At 39.6% G+C, this 24,547-nt stretch overlaps 1 protein-coding gene across 2 annotated transcripts in view; it reads left to right on the top strand.

Annotated features, from left to right (window-relative positions):
* Positions 1-24,547, top strand: part of PPP2R2A (protein phosphatase 2 regulatory subunit Balpha) — an 83,753-nt gene that overhangs the window by 50,110 nt on the left and 9,096 nt on the right. Inside the window, exons 3-7 of one of the 2 annotated variants that reach the window (XM_054578990.1) lie at positions 4,498-4,592; positions 16,387-16,552; positions 21,973-22,085; positions 22,763-22,940; positions 23,647-23,811. In XM_054578990.1, the coding sequence (XP_054434965.1) occupies positions 4,498-4,592; positions 16,387-16,552; positions 21,973-22,085; positions 22,763-22,940; positions 23,647-23,811 (717 nt within the window). Of the gene's footprint in view, positions 1-4,494; positions 4,593-16,386; positions 16,553-21,972; positions 22,086-22,762; positions 22,941-23,646; positions 23,812-24,547 lie in introns of both variants that reach the window. The other variant, XM_054578989.1, reaches the window with a different exon arrangement.

Below are 24,547 nucleotides of genomic sequence, written 5' to 3' on the forward strand. Positions count from 1 at the left end.
TGTTTCTCCCAGTTTATCCGCACGCAAATGTGGGACCACCTGGTTCTCCAGCCGCTGCCTTGCTGCGTGTCCTCTCCTACTGGTCTGGATGAATGTTTCTTCTTTTAACTCCTTGGTTGTCAGACTTCTAGACAGTTCAGTTTTCTGGCAGTTCTGGTTATTTTTTGTTTTTAAATTTGTCCTTTTGGTTGTGCGAGGAGGCAAAGTATATTTACACGCACCTCCATCCTTGCTGAAAGTCACGAGGGCGCCTTTTAAATGCCACTTTTATGTTGCACACTTTGGAAGTCGGTGTGTGTCTAAAATTGCCTGACTTTAATTATATTAAAGTATTCTTTAATAAGATTAATACACATTTTTCATTGTAAAATAACATTTTTATTTGCTATAAGAAAGATTCTTGTTTTTCTCTTTCGAAGAGGAAGTGCCTTGTTTGGTGTTTATTGTCATTTGCTGCTGGTGGTTCATGAGTGCGTGGCTCAGTTGACGTGTTAGATGGGACCAGGCCTCGGGGTCCGCACTGTGTCCCTCACAGGGAGGCTGGTGTCTTTGCCTTTTAAAAGCATGTCCTAGTTACTTTAATCTCAAGAGTGAAGTATTCTCACGTGTTTGTCATTTTCATTAATAGTTTGTTTTAAAACTCCAGGATTCAGGATTTTAAATGTTTGTGAAACACATTTATACTTCGGCCTGCTTCTCCCTGGGGTGATAATCTCTGTGTGTGTGTAGGTTTTCAGTTTACCCAGAGTGCATTGTTGAAACGGGCAATATTCTCTTAGCTCTGGCATTCCTGGCTCTTCCATAAGGGTCAGTGTTCACTCTGGAATGTTTCAGACCCTGGCTGCTCAGTGTGGCAACTCCTAGGCACATAGAACTAAAATAAAAAATCCAGAAGCCACATGGGGCTAGTGAGTGTTTTATTGGGCAGTGCAAACATAGGACTCTTCCATTGTAATAAAAAGTTCTGTTGAACAGGGCTGTTGTAGACTTTCTGCAGTCATTACTCTGTAAATTTTTTAATGGTATGAGATAAGAATCAAAGCATTAGAAGAATATATTCTAGAAACAGACTTACTGTTATTTTTTTAAAAAGATACTAGTATTTCGCCAACCTTATCTGGGCATAGCATCATGTGGGAGCGCTGTTTTTAGAGCCACATGCTTACCCCTTGCACGTCACGGCCCACTGGGGTAAAAAGGTTGCTTGCACCTGGAGAATACAGATCTGGGGGCTCTGCAGAGCCCGGGCAGACCCGGCGGCCCCGCCTTGGCCACCAGCGTGCGGTTGCACGTGCGGTTCAGAGCCCCGTTTCATAGCGTTCTCCGTAATTCATTACTGGGTGTTTTTATGAACTGTACGCACTATGTGATTTTGTTCTCCCCTTTATTCACCTTTTTCTGTGTCTTATTCCAAGTGACATCTTGTGAGATCTTGGCATTTCACAGCTCAAAAAAAGTTTAAAAGCATCTGATTCATATACTTGGAGAAAATATATATATTTATATTTATATATATGTATATAGTGGCTGTTGCAGTTGTACAGATGACTGAGCAACTAGAAACCATGGTGTTTTCCATGGTTGCGGAGGGGTGGGGTATGGGCAGAGGAAGGACGAAGGAACACCATGACACAGTGCCCATTCAAGTTCTGTCATACGAACCAGGAAACTAATTTACCTGCAAGTTGAGAAAATTGTATGCCTTTCAGCCAGTTCTTCTCTCCTTCAGGGATTTAAAGTGAGTTCACTTCTATGGTGTGAACCTTGGGTTCTTGTCCTCTCCTGATGTTCAGCCACTCTTGATATTTAGGCCAGTTGTTTCTAGGATTCTTCAGCCTTTCTCAAGTATTCTTTTTAGAGTTTGTACCCTTGCCATATAGCTGGTTCAGCCCTAAACATGTATAACATCACTTTACTCTGGAATTCTCATTGTAAGACAACCATTCCTGGGATAAGAAGTAACACACTGTAAGAGCAGATGTCTTATTCCTGTTGTATCTTGTAGTACATTTTTGATCCTTTTTTTCTTCTTCCTTCTCCCTCTTTACTTCCCTTTCCCTCTTCTCCCAACCCCCATCCCAAGCACACATACACTAGCTCGCGTGTGTGCGCGCACGCACACACACACACTTCTTCCATCACGTGCTCTGTGACTGCATTATAACTAGCTGTGTGCGTCAGTACTGTCTTCAGTACTTTGAGGCATTGGGCCTGCTGCTTAGTTACCCAATTCTTGTTCTGTCTTTTAAGAATAATACAGGTATGGAATCACCACCTCCACCATTCTCAGCGCAAAGCTCCTCAACGTTTTCATTACGATCTCCTTGCCGACCGATCACCTCCAGACTTTCTCTGGTCCAGCCCACCTTCGGAAGGGCAGGTGTCTTCCCTGTTAGTCGAGGAAGCCAGTGTACAGTGCACCTCTCCCCACTGCTGCTCACTGCTGCTTGGAAGGGCGGCCAGTCAGGCTGGTCACACCGGGTCACTGACTGTCCCTTCCAAGGGTTTAGCTGCAACAGCTCATCTACCTGACAGGGAGTTGTAATTGAGGTGAATGTAACGATTTGGACCTGGGGAGAAGATAAAATAATTTAAATACTGAGCCAACTCTGCATATCATTCCATTGAGTGAACAGGAGAATAAATCTGGTGTTGGTGTCAGGCGTGAACATTTCACTAAGCTGAGAGCATATGAGCATATTCTAGAGTTAACAGATCAGTGTTTCATTTTCTTCTCCCTTTTATTCATCCTTTTTATATGTCATAGTGCCAGTGAAACCTTGTGAGATCTTGACATTTTATAACTTAGAAAAACTTTTAAAGCATGGCTTTATGTTCAAATTAGCCAGTTTGATGGATTGGCTAAAGAATGTTGTAGGGAGGTTAGCTGAGCTGGATGTATAAGGGAAAGAATTTGTCTCTCCTGAGGGATTTGAATGTAAAGGTAATTTTTACTATGAGTGATTGTTTTTACCTCATTCCCTGAATTTAGAACCTAACCTTCAAAAAGGATGTGACTCTGTATATTCTGTCTAATATTCTTATTTTCTCTCTCTGGCTGTACAGTATACTTTCAAATTCAGGGACTAGGTATGTTTTTAATGCCTTATTATGTTCACTACAGAAGTCCAGTACAGTACAGAGCACCTAATAGATTGGCTTTTAAGTATTTATTGATAATTGGCTTTACAGAGTAGTCCAGTGCATTGTTTTTGCGTCTCTGTGTTAAATATGTGTGCCGTGTAAACAGTAAGCATTCTTTCCTCCTGACACCTGACTGTGGTGGGCTGTCTGGGCTAATGTTTTTAACCTGGAGGGGAGGTGCTCTCAGGCCCTCTGAAACTGTGTGCATGTTTTTGTGTGCACATAAATTTACGTGTGGTTTCTTGAGAGAGCATGTGTAACTTTCAGTAGGTTCTCAGAGTTTCAAAAAGGTGCAGTGCCTTAGTCCTAGACAGTGGAAGATGCAAAGAAAGCTTTCCAAAATCAAGTTGGGCTTGGAAAAATCACTAAAAAGAAAATGATAAAATGAAGTGCTGAACAGATCTTTGATAAGATACATTGGTCAGTAAATTTTTAGGTACACAGTGTTCTTTATTATAGAAAGTCACATTGTTAAATTCGTAGAGTGAGCTAATGTAGACCAGAAAATAACCCTTCGCTTGTAGAAAAAGTTGACTTACTTAAAATGCATATGAAGGAGTCTTTCCTAATTTGGCACAATGCTTTATAGTGAAGAACTTGCTAGTAATGATGGTGAATTGTACAATGGATTGCTTTGTCTTAATGCCCAATTCTGTAACTTAGGTTTTTTTCCTTGGGAAAATGGCTCTGGTGTCAAGAAGCAAGGAAAAAACCCTGATAATTGTACTTGAATCTGACTGTGAAATCAGCACCAAGTTTGGGTGCACCGTGACTGAGTCTGACGGCCCTGCAGTGTTTGGGAGGCACAGGGAGAGCTGTGCACATTGAAGGTGCGAGGTGCACAACATTTCTGGTAGAAGTGTGACCTATTTGCACGTTTTTGTTTGAGAGGCTGTAATTTGAGTTTATTAATTTATGACTTAAAATTCTACCTGAAATTACTTTTACACTTAACTGTTTTCCCCATTGTAGTTAGACATCTTTGGGTTTGTATATAAAAGCTTATCAAAAGTATATAATAAAGAAAAATAGCAAGATAATTGTTAATGTTTTATGGTGGCTGTCATAGAATGTATCAAGTTGATTTCTCAACATTCATTAATTTAGTGACATATTAATAAACCACTAGTATTTATTACTATGTTGTTTGTTAAAATAGTGGTTTATTCTGGAGAGTTTAGTGTTTTTTTGGATGAACCAAAATATTCATGAAAAAACTAGATTTACTTACTCCTGATGGCAGGTTGATGTACAGACTTGGAATATGTTAGGAAAAACATGCTCGGTTCTAGACCTACTGAACTGGGAGAGAAAAGCTAATGTCTTCTTTTGTTTGTTTCAATTATACAGCAGATATAATTTCTACAGTAGAATTTAATCATTCTGGAGAATTACTAGCAACAGGAGATAAAGGTGGTAGAGTCGTCATCTTTCAACAGGAGCAGGAGGTAAGTGTTTCAAGTTTGAGTATGTAACTTTCAATTTGCTTTTGGGACTGGAACTTCTGCTGCGCTAGAGAATCTCATCAGAGGTCACTGGCAGTTTTTGAAAGAAGTGTCTGTTTATCGAGCAGAATATCCAGTGTATAGACAGCCCTGTTTCTCTTAGTGCGCTGTGTGTGTGTGTGTGTGTGTGTGTGTGTGTACACACATGTGTACGTGTGTTGCTTTGATTTTAAAACAATGGCTTTAATTGTGAAAAGATTTGTTGGGAGAAAGGGGTGGGGAGTGGCGGAGTAATCCAAGCTATTAACTGGTTTTGAAGCCTTGGCCTTCTGTTTTTTCTCTTAAAGCTCCACAAAGCAAAATTGCTTTGACCTCTTCTCACTGCTTAGTTTGCTTTTGTGTGATTAGGGGTGGGAGCCCGGCTTAAAGAAAAAGGCGCTCAATTATTTTCTGTTAGTCCATACTGATACTGTCACTCTGGTTTAAATATAAAGGTTTTTAAATGACAGTTGCATGTGTATGTATGTAATTTATAAGTTCAATATACCCTTTTTAAAGCGGAATTGATTTTAAAATTGTTTTCTCTTTGAAGAAAGGAATCTTTTTAAAGCAGGTTTTGTTGTGGGTATAAAACTTAGGCACACTTCTCAATCTGACAAGATTTCTCACTAAAATTTTATCTAAACAATTTGTCACACTAGATTTTCCCTTATTCTCTCCATTTGTAGATCAAAGTTAAACTTTTAAAATTAGTTTTGATACATTCTGCCCCTCTCTATAATATATATAAAGAGTTAAAAGTAATGTGGATAAATTACAAGGTTTTGCAAATAGATGTCTGAATCATAACACAGAGTTAGGTTTTAAAGGATTGTGAAATTCCTTCAATAAGCAAAGAATCTAGTAATAATACTACTACTTTGCACTTCTATAGCGCCTTTGACCTGAGGATCTCAAAGTGCTTTACAAACACTAATGAATTAATCCTCACAACACCCCAGTGAGGTAGGTAATTTAATTTTAAAAGAAATGATTCATAGTGTCTGATTAGAAGATGCACATACACTAAATGTGTCTCCTTTTATTACTATTTTTGGTTGGAAGAAAATATGAAAATAAGACTCAAGCTTTTCTTGACAAAAAATATTCTGTGGGAATGAGTGTGCAAAATCAGTTTTCTGTTCCTATTTTCAAGCAGCTAAAAATTTGACCATAAGAATCTTGAAATACTTAAAGTTGAAATGCAGCCTGCAAGATCATGACTTCCCTGTATATACAAATGAGACAGTCAAGATATTAAGAGGTCACTTGATTACTTAGTGACAGAACTAAGAACTAGATAGTACCCAGAATTTCTGATGTGTCATTTCTCCAATGTACTTTGGTAACCAAAATGTGAATGTTAATTTGCTCTTCAGAATTTATGCCTTTCCCATAAGGCAGTTTTTCTACCTTTGAAGTTTTTTTTTCCCCCCTCTTCTTTTTTTTTTTTAACAACTGAACGTCTTTCTGCACTTTCCTTCTGTTCTAAAGGAAGGTGTTTGGAGAAAAACATTCAAAATTAATTTTGCTTTTTAAGCAGTTCCATCTGGAAGGATAATAAATGGGCTTCCCTTGAAGGTTTCTGAGTCTACATTTTTAATGAGGTTTTTGTGTTATTTTAAAATCTAAGTTGGTAATTAAAAATGAATTTAGGAATAGTTTGCTTAAAAATGAGGTCATTTTCACCTTCTATAGAAGATGGTTTGTTATTAAAGTCAAATGTGAAAAAAATGACTTAATTTAATGGAGGAGGCCTACTTTAACAGGGATTCAAAAAACATAGTCAAAGCAGTTAGCTTAGTATTTTCCTAAAGGACTGTCAGTAATATAATAAATAAATTGGAATTAAAGGTCTAACGTGGAGTTACTGAAACTGCTACACATTTTACTTGTATTGGAAAATAAGGCCAACAATTTTAAAGAATAATCATGTCCTGTGATTCTTTTCTGAAATTTCACTGAAGATTTTAAAGTGCTAATATTTAAAATATATACTAAAGAAGGAATTAGCAAAGTGACTGACATTTGAAAAGGGCTGCTAGGAGGAAGAAAGGAGTTCCTTTTTCATGTATCTAGCACTGTTAACCGCATTTAAGGATAAAAGACAATATACTTTTTAAGGTTTTATTTATTTATTTTTAGAGAGAGGGGAAGGGAAGGACAAAGGGAGAGGAACACCAGTGTATGATAGCTTCTCACGTGCCCCCTAGTGGGGACTTGGCCTGCACCCCAGACCTGTGCCCTGCCTGGCAAGTGAACCGGAGACCCTTTGGTTCTCAGGCCAGCGCCCAGTCCACTGAGCCGCACCAGCCGGGGCCAAGACAAGATTCATGATCTAGAATTAGTGTGTGTTTTGAGCATTAGTGTAAATATCACTGTATTTTAAGTGATAGATTAAATAATGATGATGGTAACAATTGAAGCCCCCGCCCCCTGCCTGAAACTTGATCTTATTAATAGTAATTTGGTGCATTTTGGCTAATTTATTTTCTACATTTTTAAATTCTCTCTTATACTGGAGCTTCCAGTACAGTGTTGTTTTCAGCACCATCATTTGTCTATGTCACTGGTTATGAATGTGCGCACCTTGCACCTCTGGAGATGCCTTTATTTCAGCACCTAACGTATTTAGATTTTATGAATTCATATACAGGGCAGCATAAATAATGCCCATTTTTTATTACAAAATCATAAGCATGTAATTGTGTAACATAACAGTATCACACTCAAGCACACACAACGATATTTTAGGTGAAATGTTCAAATTAAAACTATAAATTATTACACCCATATTATCAGCCTACCAACCACACTCAGGCAGGCCTTACTTCTGCCGGACCCTGTATATACATCTGTAAAGTAGTGTTGCATTTTTAAAAGAAGAGAACATGGAGATGGTCTGTTCCTAATTTTTAGATCAGTCCTAGGAAAAACTTATAATACAAGGCGGTATTACTTAGTTTAATAGCAAAATTTTGGAATTAGAACTTGGTTCTCTAAATTTTATTTTAGCTTCTTCCAACCACCAGCAGCTATCCTAACGCATTCCAGGGCACGTTGCTCCCTGTCCAGGGAGCACTTCTTCGTCTCTGATAACGGCACTAGTGCTGTTTCCAAAAAACACAGTGACGTTTGCACTGTTGAGGCTTTATCCTCTCACCTTCTGCTCCAGGTTTGGCAGAGTTTCTTGCGAAGCTTAACTTGGCTAGAGACCACTTCTCACTCGCCCCTTTGTTGTCCTCAGGGAAGAAGAACAGGCCACACGGTAGCGTCAGTGAACTGGCACGTCGCACTTTCACATCTGTAACCCGCCTTCTGTCTCACTTCTTTCACCCTTCAGACGGGGCAGGTCCCCTGCCTGTAATCCCGTTGGGGAGCTCTTGCTGCCTGTCCGTCTCCTCCCCGAGTCAGAGAATCCAGGAATCATTCAGAGGCTCTCCATTCAGTTCAGATAGATTTCAGCCTGGCGATCCTGCGTCTTTAATAGTATTTTTATAACCAATACATTTGAGTAGTTTTTTTGTTGGACAGAGTCTCTGTGATAGAAGCAGGGCACAAGGGTAAAATAATTTCCACAAGGCATCATGCTCACCATTGGGTCAGTAAGGGTCCAAGTTTTTTAAATTATTTTCCATTTATAGTCACATACAATATTCCATTAGTTTCAGGTGTACAACATAGTGAGAAGAATTTATATACTTTATGATGTGATTGCCCCAGTAAGGGGTCCAAATCTTTGATACCAGCCTATGTCCGGAATAGGTGATCCATCCTACTAACTCGTTTTCATGGTTTATATATAGAATAGCTTTTGACAACAGTGTAGGTATATGGTGGGATGGGGTTTGGTTTTGGGTTTTTTGTTTGTTTTTTTTTTTTTTAAGGAACAATTAGAGAGGTGAGAAGACATTTTTCATTTCTTCCTGGATTCTTTATAGATTGTTGTACAGCCTTTGTTTTCTGTTTTCGAGGACTGTTGGTAACTTTCTAGGACTCCTTTCTCATATTTTTGTTCTTAATGTGATGTTCCTAAAACTCCTTAACAGGGTATAGAAGAAACCTTAGCATGCTCATCACAAAAGGGCTATAGTACTATTAATATGATTGTATTTTCTTTATTTGGAAAGACTTAAAATGGGGCTCAAAATCAACAAGATGCATTTTAACAGAATTGAATACCATTTATACAGAGGAGTTGATTCAGCTTGATGTTGACTGAAGTGAAAGAACGGACCTGCGGACCTGCTTTGGGGTGGGGCGGCGCAATCGCCTCACCTGGCGTTTCCTGTGTGCCGGTCGGAGGGGCAGGTTTAGAGAAGCTGGGGGAGAGGGGTGGGTGAAGGGGTGGAGGTGATGTGGCCAGAAAAGACTCTGAAGAGTCTTGATGTCTTGATAGTTAGGGATTTGTGTGTGAAGAAGAAATTGGTTTACTTTGTATATGGAAGTAAATACACTAGAGTTGGATGCCTATCTACCAGGAAGAAGAAATATGCAAGAAGTTCAAGAAAATACCACTGTGATTTCTTCCAAATCAAAATGCCTGTAAAATAAGGTTCCTTTTCTAGGCTACCAGACCTTATCTGTTCGTTTTTCACTGACTTCTTGATGTGATTTTCACAGTATAAAAATGTTAGAATCAAAGTCCCTTAGAGATTTCACCTGATGGGAAATGTAAAATTAAAAATTGTCTGTATTCCAGTACTAGGATAATGATAACAATTCCGAAATACAGTTTCAAGTTTATATTACTTAAAAATACTATTAAACATTTTCCCCAAGATAGATCACACATACAGAAAACTGCTCGGAGCTGTAAGTGAACAGGTCCGTGACTTTTCACAAAACACACACTGCGTAACAATCCCTGGTCAAGCAGCAGGCTCTGCTGGCATTCCAGAAGCCTCCTCTGTCCCCTCCGCCACTCCTGCCCTCTGCTCCCAAAGCCAGCTCAATGGGTCTGGGCTGTTCTGAACTTCATATGTATATGGTACATTCATGGAAATTAAGAGGTAAAATTTATAGAATTGGGCAAGGATTCTTAACCTTTCTTGTGGCATTGAAGTCCCTTCAGTAGCCAGGTGAATTCTGTGGACTTCTCAGAATGTTCTAATTACATGAAATACATAGGATTTTGAAGAAAATTATATTGAAATATGTTCTTCAGGGTATTTCAAGAATGTGTTTTTGTGCTAGAATGCGATTTTTAAAACATCATTTCTATAGTGACAAAGTCACTGGTGTTGCTAATACTATGGTTTTTTGCCTACATCCATAATCAGAAGATGTGCTGATTTTCAGCTAGAGGTTAGTGAAAATAAGTATGTCAGTTTCCTCTGCATCCACGTTCACAAAATCTCGGGGGGGCGTCACATAACCTGTGGGCCCCAAATTTACAACACCTGATAATGCAGTCTCCTTTTACCTGTAAAGAAACTGGGGGGCTCAGACGGCAGGTTAACTCATCCAAAGTCCTTACAGCCAACAAAGAGGTGAAGCCTTACCCCCACAGAGCCTGATTCCTTGCCCGTTCTCACCTGGACATAGCGACAGTAGTTTACCTGCCACAGCTCCTGAACCTTACTTAATCTAACCACGAAAATAATGACTTACTATCTAATTCTTCACTTGCTATCTTTGTCTTGATTTATTAAAAACTTATAAATGAATTGAGACTTAAAGAAGATAACTTTTCTGAGATTACACACCTAGTCAGGTGGGTAAAAATTAATACTGTGCCCTGGCTGGGTCGCTCAGTTGGTTAGAACTATGTCCCCATAAGCCAAGGTTGCGGGTTCAATCTCTGGTCAGGGCACATAGCAGAGTAAACCAGTGGAAGTGTAAACAAATAGAACAACCAAATTCGTGTTTTTCTCTCCCTTCCTCTTTTTCTAAAAATTAATTAAAAAAAAATAAATACCATGTAAATTGTGAATATCCACAATGCTGGATATGGTTTGACAAATGAAAAAAATCTTTAATAAGCTTGAGGTAATATAGATCACACCAAAAAATCAGTTTTATTATTGTACTTTATAGTAATGAGGAAAGAACTTGACCCTCAGGCTTTTTAAAATTGCCAATAACAAATATCTTCTCTATAGTAGGTTTAGGGAAGGGAAGGTTGGAAAGAGCTGAGAGTTGAAAGACCTGGGCGCTGGTCCTCACTCGCATTTGTTCACAAGTCCATCCGGCCACCTCCTTGTTTGACCGTTTGTTGTCCAGGGTGGCACCCAGCCAGCTATCCCGTGTTCGTCAGTTACTTACTGAGTTTTTGAGGTTCCAATTCATTAGACTATTATATTTTCCAGAAGTGGAATACCATTTAAAGTACATTTGCTGATTGCTAAGCCTGTCAGTATGAGTGCTGCTTGTACTTAAGTTGTTTTTCAAACTTGAGCATTGTATAGAAACTCCCTGCTGTACTTTGTTTTGCTGCTTTTGTTTATTTGTAAACATTCCATTTTTCCTTCTGGAATTTACTTTCGTGTAAGGAAAGAAATTCCAGTTCTCTTTCCAAATGGTTGGTTAGTTCTATCACCTTTGGTTTTACTGTTTTATTTTTTCATTTGGTTTGTTTGAACCTCAGGGGGCATACTGAGATCATGACATACCATCATTGTAGGTTGAGGTGAGGCCTTCTCTTGAAGCAAGCGGACCTGTGCACGTAGGTGTGCGGGCACGCACACACTGCCTTTCATTCACTTGACCTGCTCTCCTGCGCCTTTCCCTACTTAGATAACCATTGGAGTGTGTCCTTCCGATGGTATATTTTAATGTGCTGTATTATTATTTAACTGTGGCAAAATACCACACTCAGCCTTCCAACAGTTTCTAGGCGTACCGCACAGTATTGCCAACCACATATACACTCATGCAACAGACCTCCAACACCTCCCAGTCCTGCGTGACAAAAACTCTACCCACTGAACTTCTGCCTTCTTCCCCCCAAGGCCCTCGCAGCTACCTTCCTGCTCTTCGTTTCTGAGCTGGACCGCGTTAGGTACCCCGTGTAAGTGGAATCATGCAGTGCTTGTTTTCTTACCACTGTCTTATTTTACTTAGCATGTTTCTCAAGGTTCATCCATGTTGTGGCACTTGTCAGGAGTTCTTTTTAAAGGCTGAATAATATTCCACTGTGTATGCCAATCACACTGCATTTTCTTTATTCATTTATCAATTAATATTTAGGATGCTTTTACCTCTTCGTTGTTGTGAATAATCTCTTTTAAGATCTTGTTTTCAGTTCTTTTGGATGTATACCCAAAAGTGGGATTGTTAGTCTTATACTTTTATTTTTAACTTTTTTGAGAGGGGAACACCACCACCCCCACCCCCCCGCCCTGTACTATTTTCAAAGCAGCAGCATCATGTTTGTGAGGGGTTTTTTTAGTCTTGAAATATACACAGAAAAATACACAAAACATGAGTGGATTCTCACAGAGCAGATATCTAGGTCAAGAAATAGAACTCACCTTTCCAAAACCCTTCCCATTCCTTTTCCTGATCCATAATATTTCCTTCCCCACCTTAAGCCTGTCTTCCAACACTTCATGTGGCCTCAAGTTTTAGAACTTGATATAAGTGGAGTCATACAGTGTTTTGTGTCTGGCCTTTTTGATCAGTGTTACGTTTGTGTAGCTATAAATTGCTCACTTTTCATTGCTATAAAATGTCCTTTTCTATTTCTGTACTGCAGTGTATCCATTGTGATGTGGATCTGGGTTGTTTCAGGTCCAGTTTATTGCTGTCCAGAATAATGCTGCAGTGAACACTGTTGATTGGGGGCGGGGCGGGGGCCGCACTTAGACATGCACGGACTTACTGGACCGTGGTGTAGACGTTCGGTTTTAGGAGACAGCACAATAAAAGGGGTTCTGCCCATTTTATTCTCATGGACAATATCTGAAAATTCTGGCTGTTTCTCATCTTTGTCAGTGCTTTATATTGTTACTTATTTCAAAATTTCAAACATTTTAGAGGTTATGAGTGCATGTTAGTGTGTTTTTAATTTGTACTTTGTTAACTCTGAGATTGAGTTATGTGTTTATTGACCATCGGGAGATCTTTTGTAAAGTGCCTACTAAAATTTCTCAGATGTTTTCTTCTGGATTGGCTGCTGTTTTTCTGATTGATTTGTAGGGCTTTTTTTTTTCCTTTTTAAACTTTCTGAATATGAACCCTTTGTAACATATTTATTTGGAGCAGCTTCCATTTTTGACTTGCCTTTTCATTTTTCTGAATGGTATGTAATTTGGCAAGTTTAGGTTATTAGTATTAACAAAATACAATATGTCAGTTCTTTTCTTAGGCTTAACTGCTTTTTCTGTCCTGTGTTCTCTACCCGAAGGCCCAGAAGGATATATATTCCCAGTATCTTTTCAATCTGTGTTTTCTAGTACTGTAGCCGCTAGCTCCATGTGGCTATTTAAATTTTAATTAATTGAAATTAAATAAAATTTAAAGTTTTTTACTCACAGTAGCCACATTTCAGGTGAAATAGCCACATTTCACGTGGCCAGTGGCTGCCATTTTGGACCGCGCAGACGCAGACTGTCTCCCTGGGTGCAGAAAGGCGCTTTGGACAGTGTTGTCCTGGAACCTAATTATTGAATGTTTCAAATTTACATTGAACTCGCCTGTAGTCTGTTTACAGGCGTGTTTTGTGGGAATAGGGGTCAGGGTGCATTTTGTCACACATGGCAGTCATCCAGTGAGAAGGCCCTCGAGCTCGGTCAGCAGAGCCGCCTCCATCATAACCCGGGCCTGTGACCGGGCTCTGTCCTGTAGTGTACTTCTCAGTCCATGTGTGGGCACCACCCTGTCTGCTTTAAAGTGACTCAGTATCCTTTATATGTCTGTGGAGTTTCTTGGCATCTATGCAGAAACGTGTAATTTTGTTGGTGTGTACTGTATTGTTAATGTATGTGAAGAAGCCTGTGTCTCGTCTCATTGCATCTTGTCCTTTTGTCTGTAAGAGCTGTGTTTCCAAGATCCTTCTGTCTTGCTGTCTGTGCAGCTCTCCCGTTCCTTATTTCTGCACCGTACTCCGTGTACCAGGCGAACGCCAGCCTCTTTTTACCATGCCAGCACACTCGTGTGTTCATTCTTTTTTGCTGTAGGTTTTGTGCATTTAGAAGATCTTCATTGAATGCCTATTATATGCCAGGCAGTATTGCAGAAGTTGGGGATAAAAGCACTTCTATATGTATTATAGAAAATTCCACATAAATAAGTTGTGTGGTTAAGAAAAATACACTCTCTCAGTGATTATAATGCCCAGCTAAGAAAAAAGAGGAAATGCAAAGAGCTGTGCAAGAAAACCTAAATATGGGTATTTTATAATGTATCACAATTCTTTGGTTGTAAGAAAGTTTTTATTTTCTTTTTTAATCCTCACCTGAAGATATGATATGTTTCTTGATATTAGGGAAAGAGAAAGGGAGGCATCAGCCGCCCCAACCAGGGATCGAACCGCGCCCTTTTGCTGTCTGGGGGGATGCTCCAGCCAATTGAACCACTAGGCCAGGGCTGTAGGAGAGTTTTTAGAACAAAAACAAAAGTCTTCTTTGACTTTGATGCATTCTTGTTCGAGTGGCGCAGTGTTGAGGACACATGGAATTGGGTTTCCTTTTCTTCATAGTTGCTCACTGTACTTAGTTCATGCTGAGAACAAGACTGTTGTGATCACTATAATGTAAACACGCATCCCCAAATCCTGCTGCTGGCTCTGGTTCCACTCTGCAGGCTGCTGAGTCAGTACCACTCACGCATGTGTTTTGTGGCCTCTTCCATTTGTGACTGCTGCTGTCATCTCTGCTGTCTGTCTGTGTTCTTGTCATTTTATCTTTAGAAGTCCTTCTGCTGTAGCTTTGGTGGAATTTCAGGAGTGAGTAGATGTTAATACATGAGCCTAGCCTGGCATTTTTAACCTTTAAACATAACTTTCTTTTTCTCCTGCGATAGATTTTTTTCCCCCCCTGTTGCAAAGCAACTGCTCCTTGCACTCTATTGAAACTGCCAAACACCTCCTTGATTTGTTTCTGGGTCATATTTAGATCTGTGTAGTTACTACTGATTCTTTAGGATTATGTTCTTTTTCTCTTTTAGGAAATACTTTTCATATGTTTGTGCTTCTGTTTAGTTATCATCAAATAAAACATGACTTGTGTGGACCCAGATTTTTAATGTAGACTAGTGTGTGCTTGCCCTTGGCTCTTTATATTGCTTATCTGAATTATATGGACCTTAATGCCTGCTTTTGACCAAAGTTTCACATATGTAAGTTACTTGAAGGTGGAGGTTCTGTGTCACTTAATCTGTAGCTCTAGGTAGGACCTAATGTACATAGCACTATATAGTCTCTTGCTAAGTTTAAAACACAACATATTAAAATTTCAGTTGCTGTTTTTAGTAGTTTTCTTGGAGAGTAACATGGCAAATGTTTAGAGACTGAGTGAGTAATTTTAGGTGGAAGATTTGTGGATTTTCTCCGAAAATGGTATTAGTGTCTATATGTTTAGTGACTTGGGTTATGTACTTTGGTGTGAAAGTATGGTAATGAGACAAAGGTTCTTTTTTGACTCTTTACCCCCTTCATGGACCCAGTGTGCGTTGTCCTCTGTGGTGCGCTCTGCACGTTTAATCTCAGCACCCGGGTTCAGTAACAGTTGATACTGCGGTCAGAGGGTCCAAACAGAAGTGTAACAATGGGTGATCGATCCGGAAAAGCTGCTGGAAAAGACAGCCCAAAACGTGCTTTTAAGATGATGATTCAGTAAGGTTTTCTTATATATGGAGAATAACAACTAATATGTTAAACACTTCATTTGATTATTCACTTTTGTTTAAAATAGTTGACAATAACATCTTTCGTTTCAGCTATTTTTTCATAGGTTCTTCTGTGAACTAGACCGAATATTTTTGATGGAAAGATTTTTAATTATGCGATGATAGGTTAAAAGACGAAATTCTGAAGATGGTTAGAATTCTCACTTTTGCTAAGGCATCAGTGTTACGTTCACAGGGAGTCTCTGTATCCAGTGACTTAAGCTGTATTCGCACTCACAGTAAATGAAATAAATCATGGGTGTATGCTAGGCTCATGAGAAGGCTGGTTTCAGGACGGTAAGCAGGTGCTGGCAGGGCTGCGGGGTGACGGTGGCTGGGCAACGCTGAACGGGGACGTACTGAGTGACAGCTCTGGAGCTGTGGGCGTGGTGGGGTGGGGTCAGAGGGGGCCGTTACTTACGTGTAGGAGATTTCTGTTCTTACTGAGTTTTCTGGGTCATGAAATTACCTCAAGGCAGGCAGGAGAAAGGGCACAGAGGAGGACCATGTATCGTTAAATAACTGAGAATCTGCAGCTAAAGAGAAAGAAGGTGCGCCCCGGCCGGCTCTTTCGGACAGCTGCTCTCACTGAGTCTTGGCTTTTCAGATGACCATTCTCGTTAAGGATGCTTAGGTTTTTGTTTTTTTTTTTTATCAGTATGCGCCTATGCTATTCAAAATATAATGGTAAATTAATAATCAAATGGATCCATATTTCATTGTCCCTTTGCCTAATAGGGCTTAATCATTAGGCTTATTTAGCTTTTCCTTTTTTTTTCTTTGAATGTTTAAAAAACCACAATGTAATTGTATATACAGTACAGGTAATGAATTAATCAGAACCTGCAAGATTTGTTGGAACTGATTACCTTTTACTATTTTGAAATATTTCTCAACAGCGGTCCAAATATTTCTGTTTTCATTTTAGAACAAAATCCAGTCTCATAGCAGAGGAGAATATAATGTTTACAGCACCTTTCAGAGCCATGAACCAGAGTTTGACTACTTGAAAAGTTTAGAAATAGAAGAAAAGATCAACAAAATTAGGTGGTTACCCCAGAAAAATGCTGCTCAGTTTTTATTGTCTACCAATGGTAAGTGTGATTTTTTTTCCCCCCACTTACACATGTTCTGTAGGACACGTCGCCCTTTTCAGAGTGGAACAGTTAAGAGATCTCTGTAGTCATTTGGAAATATTTCTTTCCCACATAGAATATAAACTCTTCTTGTTTGGTTTCTCTTTCTTATTCTCATTTAGTTTTTAAATTCTGCGGAAGAGATTCTCGGGTGTCGGTTTCGGTTTAGCGCACGCGGTTTGTAGGGAGAATAACCGGCTGTTACCACCGCACTTCGGTCTTAGTCTGTTTCTGCCACTTCTTGGCTTAGCCTCGGGCAGGTTGCTAACACTGGGTCAGACTGCCCCCCTGCATCGTGGAGACAGTAACATGACAGCGCCTAATGTGCGTTAACATATGCTCAGTGAATGGCAGTCTCCTTGGTTCCTCCTTTTTAAGTGTGCCGGAGCTCTCCACAGAGCATTTCAGGCTATAAATTCAAAATGCTCTGTGGAAAGACGGCCTCCGGTCAAGGACGCTCCCTAGGAGAGCGCGTCTTACTGGGTCCTCGTCGTCAGGCTGAGCTTCACGCACTGCCTTCTCCCCGACAAGCCTCGTGGCTGGAAAAAGGTTTTTTTCTTACACTGGTTTGCTTTTTCAGGGAAAGTTTTAAAGGGAGGGTTAGAATTGTGTGACCTCTACCAGAATTTAAACTCCTTTATGACAAGTTAAGAATTGGGGGGTTTTTTGTTGTTGCTATTCTTCTAAATTTTTTTTTTCGTTTAAGTTGTTGTGACTTGGTTTATCCTTTGGGGGCTGAAGAGAGTCATTAGAGTGACTGAGAGATACTTCCAGACTCTGGGGAGCCAGCGTCTGTAAAAATTCAGATTAAAACTTTTTTGAAGCTGGCACAGGGATTGGGAGGAACCTCATTTTTTCATGTCTTCACTTTTCATAAAAGTAGATTTTTAGCACCTGGACCTTACCAGTCTTCCCCATGTACAGAATATAAACTCAAGTGACTACGGGGGTGATATGGTACAAAACAGTGAGTTTCCCCTGGATCCAGTTTAGGTCTCAACACCCTCTGTATCTAGCTCTTTGAAATGCGTGTGACAAAACGATGCCGCTCCCTGACACCACAGATGTCTGCTTCCTCCCACCTCCTTGTTTTATCACCGGGGTGCTCCCTCGCCAGCCCGTAGATGCTTGGACCCTCTACCCCTTCTTTTTACATAAGCTCTGCATCCCCCTTTCTTGTCATTAAAAAATAAATAAATAGAAACAGTGACTTAGAGCTTATAGCTCTTACAGCAGCATAAGTAGGGCTGTTATGTCATGTGTTGGCTTCTAATATTGGGGTCAGTTTTCATTTATATGGTAAACTAAGTTACGTCAAATAGCATTTCAGATACTGCTTTTTTTCTTTGACACCAAATAGTGGATAATTTTACTATTTATATAGTTTCTCCTTTTGGAAGTAAATGTCCCAAGGAAGTGTTTCACATTTCATGTATTGAAGTATTTGCTTTTAATAATCTGCCAATTCACTTCTTAGGGGCTAAATTATTTTGCTTTTTATGAAGGGAGATGTTTAACCTGGAGGCTGAAATAGAATAGTGCGATGCAGGCCTACGTGCCTGTCACCCAGCTTCAACAGTTCTTAGTTCACGGACAGTTCTTTTTCTCACACTCTCCTCCTTCCCCTCCTTCTCAGTAGAATTTGAAAGCAAATTCCATTTCAGTTTGTTTATGGATTAAATCTTAAATAGCTTTCAATTCCCAGCTTATATTCATGTGTCTCCTTGCAGGCTTCCTTGTGCTTCTCTGTGTATCACCAGATGAGCCTTTCTAGACACTGAACCTGACAAAGGCTCAGTGCAGGGACAGACACCGGTCTTTTAACCGGGAATTCCAGGGGCTGGGGTGGGGAATGTGAACGTGTGCCATACAGCACTTCCCTGTAGACGAAATGAACACTGTGTCCCAGATAGGCCACTACGTAAATTTGAAAAATCATCGATGATTAGTAAAAGTTATTTTAAAGAGCACTACACAATGCACTGTAGGTTCTTGTCTATTTGTTCTTATTGTTAATGAATGCTAAGTAAAACACAGGTGTCTGAGGGCCACATTATTTTTGTGTGCTTAAAGTTGAGTGCAGTGTGGAAGGATAGGACGGGACTGGGAGTTTACAGGCTGCGGTGTCTGGGCACGGTGGGGTGAGAAGCGGGGGGCCGGAGGAGAACTTGAGCTGAGCTGTATCTGCCAAGTGTGACTCTTGAAAAGGAGAGAAAGCAATTATGGGGAAAACTGAGTAATATCTTTCTATTATTTTGTATAGTTTTCTCTGTGAAATATATAATAATACCCCCCCCCCAAATTTGTAATGAATGGATCTTTATACTCAACAAGATTAGAAATTCCTGTAGAATGGTAGAAAGCAGGACCAAACATTAGCTTTGATTCACCAAAATTAATCTTACTTTCATCCTTGAGTTGGCATTCCATGATCATCATAAACTGTTTGGTATTTTCCCAGATCACTCTTGAATAACTTTATAGTCACCTCCTAGAACTTCAGTTCATTTAATGTGTCTTCAAGTGATTTTATACTTTTTCTTTTAACTTCTTTTGCTTTTCTCTGGGTTTGCCTCAAGTCTCCATTGCAAAAAGGTTCACCTGCAACTTGTTGACCGTGGATGGGTCTTGAATATATGAGCAATACAAAATTCACTCATAAATAGGCTGCTTTTTAACAGCGTGTTAATAAAAAGCTACTTGGATCTTAAATAAAACTGCATTCCCCCAGAGGAAACTGGGTAGCACGGTTTTACCCGTCTAACCCTCGGCTTGTAGCCAGAGGTACACGTGGGCTTTTGGACTTCTCGCACACTTCTTTAGTTATTGAGAGTTGACAATTTAGGGAGTCACTGTTTAATGTTCTGGAAGTAACAGACGCCCTTGCGAGCCCCGCTCTCCCCTTCACAGAATAGTTGTGTGCGACCCCTTCATCTCGCCTGCCCGTGTATGGGGGTCGATTCTGTATCGCCGCATGTGGGCCAGTGACTCCCGGTTGGAAGGTCACTTCCACAAAGCATTGGAATGAAAAAAGTTTTTTAAATTTTATGTCATATTTAAAACATCTTGTTTCCAGCTTGCCTTGTCCCCAGGCACTGCACTGAAATTGAGTGTACTTCCATCTCCTGTATTAATGCTATTAAAAACATTTTTTTACCCTCTTCAGTCACAGATTTTATCACTTTAAAATTTTTGAAGTTTGTTTTTTGAAGTATTTACCCATGTTTTCATAATTTTAAAAGTATTTTCTTCTTTTAACACTGTTAGGAACTGTAAACTAATTTCACCTCATTTGGAAGTTTGATACTGTGATTTCTTTCTCTGGATCTTGAATAAGGTTGATGAGTTTGAACAGACCATAAGGCAATTATGGGGATTGAGTGGCGGGCAGAGGGAGTTGACATCCTAATCATTTTTAGCTGATAATTTCTCCTAAAATACAGAATTTAGGCTTTACTCGTATATATGACAGGTTTGGGGATAAAATATTCTAGAGCATATAATTATTTATATAAATACACAAATTAAATAGCATATAGAAAACACACATTACTGTGATAACTAGAAACATGATCACGTAGGGTTTAAATGAAACACCAGGTGGCCCATCAGTAGAGTGGACGGGTTTTTCTGTTTGGACCTCACCTTGGCAGAGGGGCTCCCCAGGAGCGGCCGGCACAGAGGCGGCCAGGCCAGGATAAGTGTCTCTGTATGCTGTTTAAAGTTGTATTATGGCCATTTGCTTATGAAAGATCATTAAGACTGTGATACTTTCTATATGAATGCAATTTTAGGATAACATGAAAGAATTAAGTGAATGTTCATGAGTCCATAGCAATATAAATCATTGATTGAACAAATACGTAAATGGGGGAGAAGGGACACCTCTTACAGGAGAAGTATAAATAACGGGTGGATGATACTACTTCCTACAGGGAATGTAACTTTTCTCCCTTTAAGTGTGGAGTGGACCTAGTGACACTTCCAAAGAACAGAGTGTGGCAAGGAGGAGAAGAGTGGCCGCAGCGGAGGAACCTGGCACATTTTCCTTAGCCAGGTGACCGCAGCGGCGAAGCCCTGTCGGCGCCACACACACCCTCGCTGCACCTGGTGCGCTCTCTAAGGAACCGCGATGCCGGTCAGGAGATAGTGGCAAATGTGCCCTGTTGAGGGACACCCTACAAATCACCTCACCGCTGTGCTCAGAACTGTTGGGGGGATGAAAAATAAGGAGAGTCTGAGAAATTGTTAAGAGTTAGAGAGACTGAGACTTGACAGATAAATAAAGTGTTGTTTGGATCCTGGATGGAATCCTGAAACAGAAAAGGGAAGTTAGAAAACCTTGTGGAATCTGAATGAAGTCTGGAGTTTAGGTAATAGTAGTGTACAGAGTTAATTTCTTAGTTTCAACAAATGTACCATGTTGCCTACGATGTTGACATCAGAAGAAACTGGGTGAAGGGTATATGGAAACACTGCTGTCCTTGTAACTTCTCTGTAACTCAACATAATTCCAGAATAAAGGTTTTTCAAAAATAGCATTTTTTGTATTCTCGACACATACGAATTTTGTCTTGAAGGACTTGGGGACATATGCGCCCCCCCCTTTTTTTAATCCTCACCTGAGGATATGTTTACTGACCTGAGAGAGACATCGATGTGAGTGAGACATGTGCCCCAAGCCTAGGTATGTGCCGTGACCATGAACTAAACCTGCAGCCTTCTGGTGCGCTGGGCAGCCTTCCAACCAGCTGAGCCCCGGCCAGGGCAGGGGCACAATGCTGTTAATCAGCCAGTTTTTTCACATCCTGTTAGCTACTTGATGAATCTCTAATACAGTGGGGAAATACAGGTTTAAACAGAGGAACCCAGACCTGTAAAATTACCTGTGGTCTCTGGTAGGATCTGCTAGAAAGTGTGGCTCCAAGAGAGAGATTCCTTACCATTTTTATCCTGAAGAATAGTGAGGCTGTCTTAACCAGCTTCGTTGTTTGTTCTCTTTTAAAAATTAAAAATTAAATATATAAATATTCATATGCATGGATAGACATATGTGTTTACATACATATAAATTTTTCCCTTCCGGTTTTATTTAGTTTTAAAGGGCAAGGACCTGGCTATGACTTGATTTTAATATCAAATGGAATTTTATGAGTCCCATTAACATAAAAGTGTAATTTCTGCACTGTATTTATGTTTATGTGGTTTTTATTTACCTGGTAATAAGAAAAAAATATATATATTTTTTTTAGTCAGATAAGAGATGGTATTCTTGGGATCTTTTTAGGTGAAATATACCTTTAAGTGTTTTTCTCCTACCAGTATTAGTCTTTTTTTTTTTTTTTTTTTTTTGAGGATTTTCTTTATTGTCTCCCCAGATAAAACAATAAAATTATGGAAAATCAGTGAAAGAGACAAAAGACCAGAAGGGTATAACTTGAAAGAGGAAGATGGAAGGTATAGAGACCCTACTACAGTCACTACACTACGAGTAAGTATGAAGAGTGCTCTGTATTTGTAGCGTATATTCTGTATCTTGAGCAGAACCTGAATAGGATTCGTACAGTCTGCCCCGTCGCACCAGGTGTGTGGATGGGAGAGTAGAAACCCGTCAGACAGGCCCTGACCTGCACAGCGGTTTCAGCTGTGGCCGGGGCAGACCTGGGCTCGAACGCAAGACTCCTCCACGCTGTGCCACAGGCTCGCGGCGCTCATGGTTTGAATATCAGTTATTACAAGCTTAAGTTTCAAGATTAATTTTCTTTGGAGATCAAAAAAGTACAAGTGAGCCAAATTTTATTGCAGCTAAAAAAAAAAAATACCAAGAATTAGATACTCTGGGCTAATTTCCTTTTTAGCCACTTTAATTTAAACCATAAACATTTACTGGCTTTGCAAGTCTTTCAAGCAAAAGATTGGAACTAAGAATTGCAAATCAATTCTAATAGTATTGCTATCTGTAAAAGAAGATAAATTATTCAAATTGTTCGTTTTTCTTCTCAGTTGAACACTTTAAAGGATCAACATAAGTTACTTTTTAAACCTATATAATATTATATTGTTTTATAGTATCTCAAAAGTTGTAGAAATGAAATATTCTGAACCTTAAGTGCTATTGTAAACAGAGAACATTTTGTAATGACTGTTTCTAATGTGTCTTATTGACAGGTGCCAGTCTTTAGACCCATGGATCTAATGGTTGAAGCCAGTCCACGGAGAATATTTGCCAATGCTCATACATACCACATCAACTCGATTTCTATTAATAGTGATTATGAAACATATTTATCTGCAGATGATTTGCGGATTAATCTTTGGCATCTCGAAATTACCGACAGGAGTTTTAGTATCCATTTGGTTTTTTTTTCTTTTTGGTGGTATAAAGTTAATAGAAATATTTATTCAAACTCCATTTTCATTGTTTATATTGTCCTGAAAATTTCCTGTGCATAAACAAGTGCATGACGTAGACACTTAACATTCCTGGCACACACATACTGTACACAAATAGTGTAAAGTCCTCTTTTGTTGTTTTGATTAGCATATCTTTATCATGGGTAAACATGAACTTTTTTTTCATCCTTATATTTTTTTCTAATCTATTCATTAGGTTTGCATATTTTTGTTTTTAAAGCACTTTTCTTTTTAATGTTAAGTAAATTAGCTCCATCCTTTGTGGTATAAGTAGCTTTCTCCTTTTTGCGCCACTTGAAGATTGTTGTTTTGCTCTGTTTGGAATGTACGCCAGGTTTTCTTACTGTTTGGGAAGATAAACTTAACAGGTCTGTTCTTCCTGGCTTCTGGCATTTGTATCCCATTCAGAAAAACAGGCCTGCATTCTAAAGTGATGTAGGATTTGCCCATGTTTTCATCTTAAGATTTTTTTAAGCATTAAAGGTTTTGGTTCCTCTGGAATTAATACTCATGTAAGGACTAGAATGCAATTCAGAATACTTGTACTTCAGGCTATGAGTGAATTTCAGGTTTGCGAAATAAAAAATTATATTTGCCCTTTTTCCTAAGTGGAAATTCCTTAATAAAATGCTATCCAGATATTGTGGATATCAAGCCTGCCAACATGGAAGAGCTGACAGAGGTCATCACAGCAGCAGAATTCCATCCCAACAGCTGTAACACGTTCGTGTACAGCAGCAGCAAAGGAACGATCCGGTTATGCGACATGAGGGCATCTGCCCTCTGTGATAGACATTCTAAACGTAGGTTAACTGCATCTTTTTACAAGTGATTCGCATCAGAGGGTTACGAGCCTTAACTAAACCTGTGTGCCCGGGGCCTCCTGTAGCCTTTGGTGGGCTGCCGGCACGGCATGAGGGGTCACGGGTTATTCCACTGGGAGGACATAGAAGGCTTTCTCAGGGTCCCTCCTTGGTGACGTCCTCGTGGGTGGGTGGGACTGCAGAGAGAGAGAGAGAGAGAGAGAGAGAGAGAGCGCGCGCAGTATCTCTCAAGGTAGGTACATAGGCAGATACATGTATATATATATATATATTTTTAAATTCTTACCCAAGGACATGCTTACTGATATTGGGAGTGGGAAGAAGAGAAACATCAGTAGGTTGCCTCCTGCACATGCCCCAACTACAGATTGAACCACAGTTTTTTGGTGTTTAGGATGACACTTTAGCCAACTGAGCCACTCGGCCAGGGCCCGGTGGATACATGTTTAATGGAATACTACTGTTTGGGAATTTGGGGTGAGGCTCCCCAGCTCTGCATTCACATAAAACAGTTCCATTTCTTTCCTCCTTCCCTTCCCCTTGTTTCTTCCTATTTTGAGCCTCCTAGGAATATTTCTTCTGAGAAGAGGTTTCCTTGGCCTAAAAAAACACTTTGCAAAGTACTGGATTAAATTAAGGTGTTTGCATTCTTCATGTTTTTGAATATTTTTAAAGCTCATGAAAATCGGTACATGCCTGTTACCAAAATAATTTT

The sequence above is a fragment of the Pteronotus mesoamericanus genome, unplaced genomic scaffold (genome assembly GCF_021234165.1).
Source record: "Pteronotus mesoamericanus isolate MK-2021 breed Mesoamerican mustached bat unplaced genomic scaffold, CSHL_Meso_final contig_502, whole genome shotgun sequence".
NCBI lineage: Eukaryota > Metazoa > Chordata > Mammalia > Chiroptera > Mormoopidae > Pteronotus > Pteronotus mesoamericanus.